At 42.5% G+C, this 10,273-nt stretch overlaps 1 protein-coding gene across 1 annotated transcript; it reads right to left on the bottom strand.

Moving 5' to 3' along the window:
• Positions 1-323: 323 nt before the first annotated feature.
• On the bottom strand, positions 324-5,220 carry LOC143768124 (uncharacterized). The gene is made up of 3 exons (XM_077256810.1): positions 4,463-5,220; positions 2,514-4,216; positions 324-332 (listed from the first exon to the last, which is right to left on the bottom strand). The coding sequence occupies exons 1-3, from the start codon at positions 5,013-5,015 to the stop codon at positions 324-326; spliced, it is 2,265 nt and encodes a 754-aa protein (XP_077112925.1). The 5' UTR covers positions 5,016-5,220.
• Positions 5,221-10,273: the final 5,053 nt, after the last annotated feature.

A 10,273-nucleotide genomic window follows, 5' to 3' on the forward strand; every position in this document is an offset into this window, starting at 1 on the left:
TTTTCTCTGCTGCAGATCTAGCAGAGCTCATAATGCTCATAAAATTGATTGACAGTTTTGTGTATGCTGTGTATTGGCAGAAAGCTGCTAATCAGTGGTGGGGGCTGGGTTGGACCAGGGGGCACAAGGCACCTAGTCCTGTAGTGATAATCTACTTCTGATAAAACACTGATTTTATTGAAACAGCAGCACACAGCCTCAGGCTCTCAACCCCTACTTCATTCTACTATCAGATTTCATAAATTAAAATCTTGCTGACAGATTGCTTTTAATAAGGCAAATGGAGCCACTTTGTGTTCTGTCTGGCCTCCGTTTCAGTAGTGTCAATCCTCCTGAAGTAGACACAAAAGCACAGTCAACCATGGACAATCAACCATACCTTTGTGCCTCAAAAAGGTGGACACTACTGAATTGGAGGCCAGAGTATAAAGTGACTCCACCTGCATTATTAGAATCAATGGCCCCATTGGGGAGTGGCTTCTAAATGCCATTTTTCCAAGATTCAGACAGAAGTCTTGATGGAGCCACTGACAACTGGCAAAGACAACCCGTCATAAGTTCTCACCGTAATTGTGACACTTTATTAAATATGAAGATGGTGATGAAAAGATCATAGACATTTTTGTGAACACTAGAGATGAGAAGGATCGATTCACAAGACAATGGTGCAGCGTCAAGGTCAGTGGTACCTGGTGGCTAGACCGGAGGCCCATTGAATCTCCCTCTTACCTTCCATAGTTCTCATTGTTGCTTTGATTAACTAGGGCTGGTGCAATGTCTTATTAAACTTAATATTTGGGACTAAACCAGAGTGAGAGGGGAAAAGGCGAAGGTGAAGGGACAGATACAGTTTCAAGTCAAGATGTCAGATAGAGTCTCATATGCATCAAGAACAGACCTAAGGTCTAGACAATGAGCAGAGCCGCATGACATAAGTGTCCCGAAGTGAGAGGAGACAAGATAGGGGTTAGCATGATCCTGAGTAAAGAGAGAGAGTAAAAGAAAGAATTTACCGAAGGACGGAGTGATGTACTGGAGGTGGGTCCCGTGACAGGACACCTAGTAGTACGGCCCCAAGTTTGTAACTCAGAGAAGTAACAGGCCAGGACGGGACAAAGAACGTGAAATGAAGAGATTGCCAAGGGCACGCATTCCAAGGCATCAGTGGCAGAGAAGCTAAGAAACTGCCATACTGGCAACATAGATCCCTGGGGGGAAGAGGACACGGTTGAGCATAGGACTCTTGTTAACTGGACTGTAGTACTGAGCTGGGTTGTGGTGAAGGAAAGTGAAACAGTGGAGATAGAGGCCAAACACATAACGATAAAGGAATTGGAACTGTGTGAAAATGCTCCATATTGTGAAGGAAACATTCATAAAGTTGTGTACCCGCTACCTACTGTGCACAATTCCCACAAAGTTGTCGTTCAGTAAAAAGTTTATTTTTGACTGGGGGCCTCCCTCATTGAAGTTCTCAACATCTGGTCCTGCGCAAAGCAAATCATCAGTAACATACAACCTGCAAGGATGTAGCGCCCCCATAGCAAAAGTTCACACCCCCAGCCAGGACCCCCATCTTTATGTAATGGGCCAGGGCGTGAGAGATGAGGACCTCACCCACAGCAACCGCCCTCTGTCAAGTTACATTTACACTAGACAAGGACAACTCACTTTCCCTTTTCAATATAGGAACATAGCTACTGTATTTTGTGGTTTGTAAGGCGCACCGGATTATAAAACGCACCCCAATTTTTGTGGAGAAAAATAAGAAAAAAACCTTTCTTTTAATAAAATGGTGGTGCTTCTTATGCTTCCTACAATCCATGCGTCTTATTGCTTACTGGGGGTGGTTGCTGTGGTGAAGCGGGGTCACTAGGGTGACCGGATCTTATATGGGTTTGAAAAAATGTGGGAATCTTGTCCGTCTGGACCCCACAAAACGATTCCCCTTTCCGGATATTGAGATAGCCAAAATTTGAGCTCGATCAAACGACGTTAACCCGTGCCGCTCGTCGCTCAAAGTTTGAAAAAATCCGAATTTTTGCCCAAAAAGCTGACATATGAAGCCATAACTCCAGAATGGTAAATAATAAAAACACGCTTAATATCTCAAAAGAAAGCTAATGTTGTTCTTCAAAATTTATATTTTATACATAATTGTTATTTTAAGTCAAACTGAGTTAAAACATCTTTTAGCCCCAAGAACGTGACCTGGTACCGCTAGGAGCATACTTCGTATATTTTGTTATTAAGTGATACATTTTATTTTTTTTTGGTATATTTTTGAGTTTAAAGTAGAAATATAATAAAAAAACAAGTAATACTGATAAGTCTAATGACTTTTTTTATTTTTAAATATAAAAATGAGGTATTTAATACATACAAAACAGACAGAAAAGATAGACGTAGTACCTACATGAGTTGATAATTTTACATAGTTATCTAATCTATTCTAGAGGTTTTGTTAAAGTAGTTTTTGAAACGTCAGAATATAATGCTCGGCATTTGCTTACAACTTGCAGGACATATTGCTTTTGTTCTTCATTTTTTGTCAGAAGGTCGTTAAAGTCGGTTATTAATTTAACACCACGCTCAGCCATATCATTAACTACTTTTAATGTTTTGACAATTTTCAATCCTTCTTGGAAGTCATTATTTTGAGGCCAGGTGTTTGGATTTTGTCTTAGGAAATCCGTTTTTATATTAAATCGGTCAAAGAATGTAAATGTTTCTTTGGTAAGTAAATTTAACAATCCTCCATCAACGACCTCTTTTACTTTTTCTTTCTTAACTTTTGGATTTACAGCCCTAGCGTGCTCTGATGGTTCATCTGTGCTACTGAGCAATTTATTAGCCATTAACAACTTTTCATCGTCTGTAATGTTGGGATCAAAAAACGATAATCCCACCAACTCTGCATTCAAATACCACAAATGGTTCGAAAATTTGGTCAGGGCTATTTCTGCAATGTCGTTGTCACATTCTTTATAGTCTAACAGACTATGCAAAATACCTAAATCTTGCTTTGGCGCAAGATGAGCTTTTGGAGCATTGAACCAAGCTTTACAATAAATTTTAACTAGGAAAACAGAAATGGCACGCACAGAACTTTCTTCTTCTTTAGACATCTTAAATTGACGACGAAAAATGAACATCTTTAAGCAGTAAATAGCCTTTGCCATCCACCTAGCGTGATGAATGGCTCCTGGAGTTCTAAAACCCACAACATTGCCGTCTAGTGATCCAACAAATACGAGAACCAACTGCAACAGCTCCTTGTAGTCATCTCTAGGGTGGCTCTCAGTTAATTTGGTCTCGAATTCAGCATTAACATTTGCAATTACTTCTGTAGTTAGCTGCTTTTGTATTAGCTTGTCACTGATACCTGTGTCGTATTTTCCTTTGTCTATCTTGGGCCACGCAGTGAGGAATCTTTTGAAAATGTCTGCATGAGGTCCAGTGGTTGATCCCATTTTTGTGTCGAATACGCCTCTTAACACAATTTCCAAGATATGGTGACGGCAAGCTAGGTGTAGCAATTCTCTTCCTAACATTTGCTCCAATAGGACGCATGCTCCTTTGAGTCTTCCCGTGTTCGATGCTATAGTGTCGAAGCACATCGCTTTGACGGTGTTGGGAAGACCCCATTCCTGTAGGCATTCATATACGGCTACGGCTTGCTCCTCTCCAGAGCTGCTTGCTGTTACAGGAACTCCCAGCAGCTGTTCCTTTTCGCCATATGAAATAGCAATAGCTATTCGCTCACATTGCTCATTTTTTAAAACACCCGGTAAAAGTTTACCGTCCCAATGGAAAACCACGGGCTCTTTTTCAGGAATGTTTACTTTATCTAACATGTTTTTAGTATATTGTTCTCTGAACGTTTGCCTTCTAGAATGTAATAAAGTTTTCGAGACTTTGTACTCAAGAGGGTCAAGGTTTAGTGCTTCTAGAGTAGCTATTAAAATTCTCGTGGCATTTCTGTCGGATAACTTACATCGATCTAACACAATGGATAATTTCATGTTTAAAATCTCTTTAACGCCCCTTGCAAATGAAAGTTTCATCCTCTTGCTCTCAGATGGTCCTGGATCTTCTGCAGCTTCTTCAGGGATGTTGTCCATTTCCTCCAAGCTCTCAAGTTCCTGGTAGATGTTGTCCTCTTCAGTATCTTCTTCTTCTTTTCCTTCTTCGAGCTTGTCTTCATCATCCGTCTCTAAGAAGTAACAAAAGAAAGAGAAAAAAAAGACTATAAAAACTTGTCGTTTTAGCAGAATAGTAATAATACATAGGTACTAAATTACCTACTTCTAATTATCAATAGGTATTATTTTAAGAATATAAACTCAATCATAAAGATGCCAAATGATGCTTTCATGTACAATTTTCTTTCAATTATATTGAAACTATTTACTTATTTGTTTATCTACTTTTTAGGATAATAATAATAAAATAAACTCACCAATATCAAAAGTTTCTTCTTGGATTTGTCGGTTCATTTTTGCAAGTTCCTTTTGCGCCTTGATTTCTTCAGCTTGACACAACTTGATGTCCACTCCAGCCATGGAACCTGGGCGGCCCTTCTGCCTCTGTTTCACGAGAAACGCCTTATCTTCTTCCGATTTCAACAGAGCCAAGGCATCTTGTTGAGCAATATCAAAGAGATCATCCAACCTTTCAACAAACTGTTTAAATTTGTTCTTGGCCGTTTCCGATGTTTTCTTCCGGTCTTTTTGAAGACTTCTCCACGCGGCGTGAACTTTTTCCAGCTTAGTAATTGCATCTTGCTCATGTTTAGTCGGGATTCGAGCTTTCCCCCAAAAAATGAACACTTCTCGTATGGTCAGTTTTGCTGATTCTCTTAAAGTCAATTTCACAGTACGTAAATTATAAAATAAAGCACATAAGACTTGACGATTTGAGGGTAGTTTACAACCGGTGATCTGGTGAATGGGATAGCCCACAAGAAATAATTTATCCTTGTTCCGGCTTTGTACACCTGATGTGAATGCCATTTCAGAGTCCAATAGGTAAATAACAGTTAACTAGAAAAACTAAAAAATATATATTAACTTAAATTTCAATAAAATATTTTCAAATATCTTTTAAAATAATACTATAATAGCTATAAAAACAATAACACACACTTGGAAAATTTTAAGCAGCATGTGCTTGTTTTTATGAGGAGCGCAGTCAGATTAGATTAGATAACTATGTAAAATTATCGACTCATGTAGGTACTACGTCTGTATCTTTTCTGTGTCTGTTTTGTATGTATTCAATACCTCATTTTTATATTTTAAAATAAAAAAAGTCATTAGACTTATCAGTATTACTTGTTTTTTTATTATATTTCTACTTTAAACTCAAAAATATACCAAAAAAAAAAAAAAGTATCACTTAATAACAAAATATACGAAGTATGCTCCTAGTGGTACCAGGTCACGTTCTTGGGGCTAAAAGATGTTTTAACTCAGTTTGACTTAAAATAACAATTATGTATAAAATATAAATTTTGAAGAACAACATTAGCTTTCTTTTGAGATATTAAGCGTGTTTTTATTATTTACCATTCTGGAGTTATGGCTTCATATGTCAGCTTTTTGGGCAAAAATTCGGATTTTTTCAAACTTTGAGCGACGAGCGGCACGGGTTAACGTCGTTTGATCGAGCTCAAATTTTGGCTATCTCAATATCCGGAAAGGGGAATCGTTTTGTGGGGTCCAGACGGACAAAATTCCAACATCGATTTTTTTGTGGTCACCCTAGGGGTCACAGGGTCGCTGCTGGTGGAGGCAGGAGTGGGGCGATGCTGCGGACCCCAGACTGGGAGAAAGGGGTGTTCGGATGTGCGACGCTGTGGGTGTTCAGTGGTGTGGGGCCTCTGCCGACATTTTGTGAAAGCCCGGAGCCATCGTACTTCCATGGTTTACTTTGCAGTGGACTCCGGGAAAATGGCTGCCGGGGGCTACGCACGCCCAGATGGAGATCTTGGCGCTGAGATCTCATCTCCTGAGACCTTGGTGCTGAGATCTCCATCTGTGCATCCCCCGGAAGCCATTTTCCGGAGTCCACTGCAATGTAAACCATAGAAGTGTGGGGGTCCCGGGCTTTCACAAAATGTCAGCGGAGCCCCCGCACCACCGAACATCCAAAGTGTCACACCTTCAAACACCCTCTCATCCCAGCCTGCGGCCTGCAGCAACGCACCACTCTTGCCAACTCCAGCAGCGACCATGGGACCCTGCTTCACCGCGGCGGTAAGGTATATTTGAATTATGAGACGCACCCCCATTTTCCCCTGAAATTTTTTGGGAAAAAAGTGCGTCTTATAATCTGAAAAATACGGTAAGTGACAACTAACAGAATTGTGATTGCAACTCTGAAGTACAATGAAAGACCAGCAAAATGACTCAACTTTTATAGTTATGTCAATTATATTTAATGTTGACTATTGTATCTCTACTTTTTGACATGTAGTGTTTGCTGGTGTTAGTGGGTTTGGCTTGGCCTACTGATGCAGAAGAAGATACACCGATGGCCACTGGATGGAAGCTTCAGATTATATAAGGTGGTTTATACAGTGTGGTTGATCGACTCACTTGGCTGCTCATAGAGGTAGACACAGGAACGCTGTCTCTTTAAATTTTCCACTAATGTATTGAAGTACAGCATAAACTAGGGCAGGTGTCATGATCTCTGTAGGCAGAGATCATAGCAAGCCTATAGAGGGACAAGCTCTCGGAAGATGGAACTATACTGACCATGAACTAAGCCTGCCGCGCAACTAGAAATAGCCAGGTAGCATTTCCTATTTATCGCTAGATGCCCAGCTCTGGCCTAAGACCTAAATAGCTAGCAGAGGGAAATATAAGACCTGGCTCACCTCTAGAGAAATATTCCAAAGAAGACAGTAGCCCCCCACATATAATGACGGTGAGTTCAGATGAAACAACAAACGCAGCAGGAAAATAGTCTTAGCAAATTTGAGGTCCGCTTACTAGATAGCAGAAGACAGATAGTATACTTTCATGGTCAGCAGAAAAACACTAACAAAACACCATCCAGAGATTACCTTAAACTCTGGCATTAACTCATAACGCCAGAGTAGCAATCCCTGATCAACGAGAGCTTTCCAGACACAGTAACAAAACTTCAGCTGTGAACTGGAACAAATAGGCAAAACAAAACATGGACAAAAGTCCAACTTATCTAGTAGTTGTCTAGAAGCAGGAACAAGCACTGAGAGGCATCAGATAACATTGTTGACCGGCAAGAAACCACCAGAGAAATGAGCTTAAATAGCGACACCCACTACTGATGGAACCAGGTGAAACAGGAAGGAGGATGACAAGTCCAATTCCACAAGCGGCCACCGGGGGAGCCCAGAATCCAAATTCACAACAGTACCCCCCCCTCAAGGAGGGGGCACCGAACCCTCACCAGATCCACCAGGGCGACCAGGATGAGCCCTATGGAAGGCACGAACAAGATCAGAAGCATGAACATCAGATGCATTGACCCAAGAATTATCCTCCTGGCCGTAACCCTTCCAGTTGACCAGATACTGGAGTCTCCGTCTGGAAACACGAGAGTCCAAAATTTTCTCCACAACGTACTCCAACTCACCCTCAACCAACACCGGAGCAGGAGGCTCAACTGAAGGTACAACAGGTACCTCATACCTGCGCAATAACGACCGATGAAAAACGTTATGAATGGAAAAGGACGCAGGGAGGTCCAAACGGAAAGAAACAGGATTAAGAATCTCCAATATTCTATAAGGGCCGATGAACCGAGGTTTAAACTTAGGAGAAGAGACCCTCATAGGGACAAAACGAGAAGACAACCACACCAAATCTCCAACACAAAGCCGAGAACCAACACGACGATGACGGTTGGCAAAACGCTGAGTCTTCTCCTGGGACAACTTCAAATTGTCCATAACCTGCCCCCAGATGTGATGCAATCTCTCCACCACCGCATCCACTCCAGGACAATCCGAGGATTCCACCTGACCGGAGGAAAATCGAGGGTGAAACCCCGAATTACAGAAAAACGGGGACACCAAGGTGGAAGAGCTGGCCCGATTATTGAGGGCGAACTCTGCCAATGGCAAAAAAGCAACCCAATCATCCTGGTCAGCAGAGACAAAACACCTCAGATATGTCTCAAGGGTCTGATTAGTCCGCTCGGTCTGGCCATTAGTCTGAGGGTGAAAAGCAGATGAAAAAGACAAATCTATGCCCATCCTAGCACAGAATGCCCGCCAAAATCTAGACACAAATTGGGTACCTCTGTCAGAAACAATATTCTCAGGAATACCGTGCAATCGGACAACATTCTGAAAAAACAGAGGAACCAACTCAGAAGAAGAAGGCAACTTGGGCAGAGGAACCAAATGGACCATTTTAGAGAAACGGTCACAGACCACCCAGATGACAGACATCTTCTGGGAAACAGGCAGATCTGAAATAAAATCCATCGAGATGTGTGTCCAAGGCCTCTTAGGAATAGGCAAGGGCAACAGCAGTCCGCTAGCCCGAGAACTACAAGACTTGGCCCGAGCACAAACGTCACATGACTGCACAAAGACTCGCACATCTCGTGACAGGGAAGGCCACCAGAAGGATCTTGCCACCAAATCCCTGGTACCAAAAATTCCGGGATGACCTGCCAATGCAGAAGAATGTACCTCAGAGATGACTCTGCTGGTCCAATCATCCGGAACAAACAGTCTATCAGGCGGACAACGATCCGGTCTATCCGCCTGAAACTCTTGCAAGGACCGCCGCAGATCAGGAGAAACGGCCGACAAAATTACTCCCTCCCTAAGGATACCTGTGGGTTCAGAATTACCAGGAGAGTCCGGGTCAAAACTCCTAGAAAGGGCATCTGCCTTAACATTCTTAGAACCCGGTAGGTATGACACCACAAAATTAAAGCGAGAAAAAAATAAAGACCAGCGCGCCTGTCTAGGATTCAGGCGTCTGGCAGTCTCAAGATAAATCAAATTTTTGTGGTCAGTCAATACCACCACCTGATGCCTAGCCCCCTCGAGCCAATGGCGCCACTCCTCAAACGCCCACTTCATGGCCAAAAGCTCCCGATTCCCAACATCATAATTCCGCTCTGCGGGCGAAAATTTGCGAGAAAAGAAGGCACAAGGCCTAATGACGGAGCAGTCGGAACCTTTCTGCGACAACACTGCCCCAGCTCCGATCTCCGAAGCGTCAACCTCAACCTGAAAAGGCAGATTCACATCAGGCTGACGCAACACAGGGGCAGAGGCAAAACGGCGCTTAAGCTCCTGAAAGGCCTCTACAGCATGAGGGGACCAATTAGCAACATCAGCGCCTTGTCTGGTCAAATCAGTCAGTGGTTTAACGACATCCGAAAAACCAGCAATAAATCGGCGGTAAAAGTTGGCAAAGCCCAAAAATCTCTGAAGACCCTTAAGAGAGGAGGGCTGAGTCCAGTCACAAATAGCTTGCACCTTGACGGGATCCATCTCAATGGAAGAGGGAGAAAAAATATACCCCAAAAAGGAAATTTTCTGGACCCCAAAATCGCACTTAGACCCCTTCACACATAAAGAATTAGACCGCAGAACCTGAAAAACTCTCCTGACCTGCTGGACATGAGAGTCCCAGTCATCAGAAAAAATCAGAATATCATCCAGATATATTATCATAAATTTATCCAGAAAATCGCGGAAAATATCATGCATAAAAGACTGGAAAACTGAAGGGGCATTAGAAAGACCAAAAGGCATGACCAAATACTCAAAGTGGCCCTCGGGCGTATTAAATGCGGTCTTCCACTCATCCCCCTGCCTGATCCGCACCAAATTATACGCCCCACGAAGATCAATTTTAGAGAACCACTTAGCACCTTCTATACGAGCAAACAAATCAGTAAGCAATGGCAATGGGTATTGATACTTAACAGTGATCTTATTCAGAAGCCGATAATCAATACATGGTCTCAAAGAGCCGTCTTTTTTTGAGACAAAGAAAAACCCAGCTCCCAAGGGAGAAGAAGATGGACGAATATGTCCCTTTTCCAAAGACTCCTTTATATATTCCCGCATAGCAGCATGTTCCGGCACAGACAGATTAAACAAACGACCCTTTGGATATTTACAACCCGGTATCAAATCTATGGCACAATCGCACTCACGGTGCGGAGGTAACGACCCAAGCTTGGGTTCGTCAAAGACGTCTTGATAATCAGAGAGGAACTCAGGGACTTCAGAGGGAATGGACGACGA

Source organism: Ranitomeya variabilis, chromosome 4 (genome assembly GCF_051348905.1).
Source record: "Ranitomeya variabilis isolate aRanVar5 chromosome 4, aRanVar5.hap1, whole genome shotgun sequence".
Taxonomy (NCBI): Eukaryota; Metazoa; Chordata; class Amphibia; order Anura; family Dendrobatidae; genus Ranitomeya; species Ranitomeya variabilis.

Excerpts from the sequence above, each read along its gene's own strand:
- LOC143768124 (XM_077256810.1), bottom strand. The coding sequence starts at position 5,015 with ATGGCATTCACATCAGGTGTACAAAGCCGGAACAAGGATAAATTATTT. Across the intron at positions 4,217-4,462 it reads AGAAGAAACTTTTGATATTG|AGACGGATGATGAAGACAAG; the intron begins GTGAGTTTATTT and ends GTTACTTCTTAG.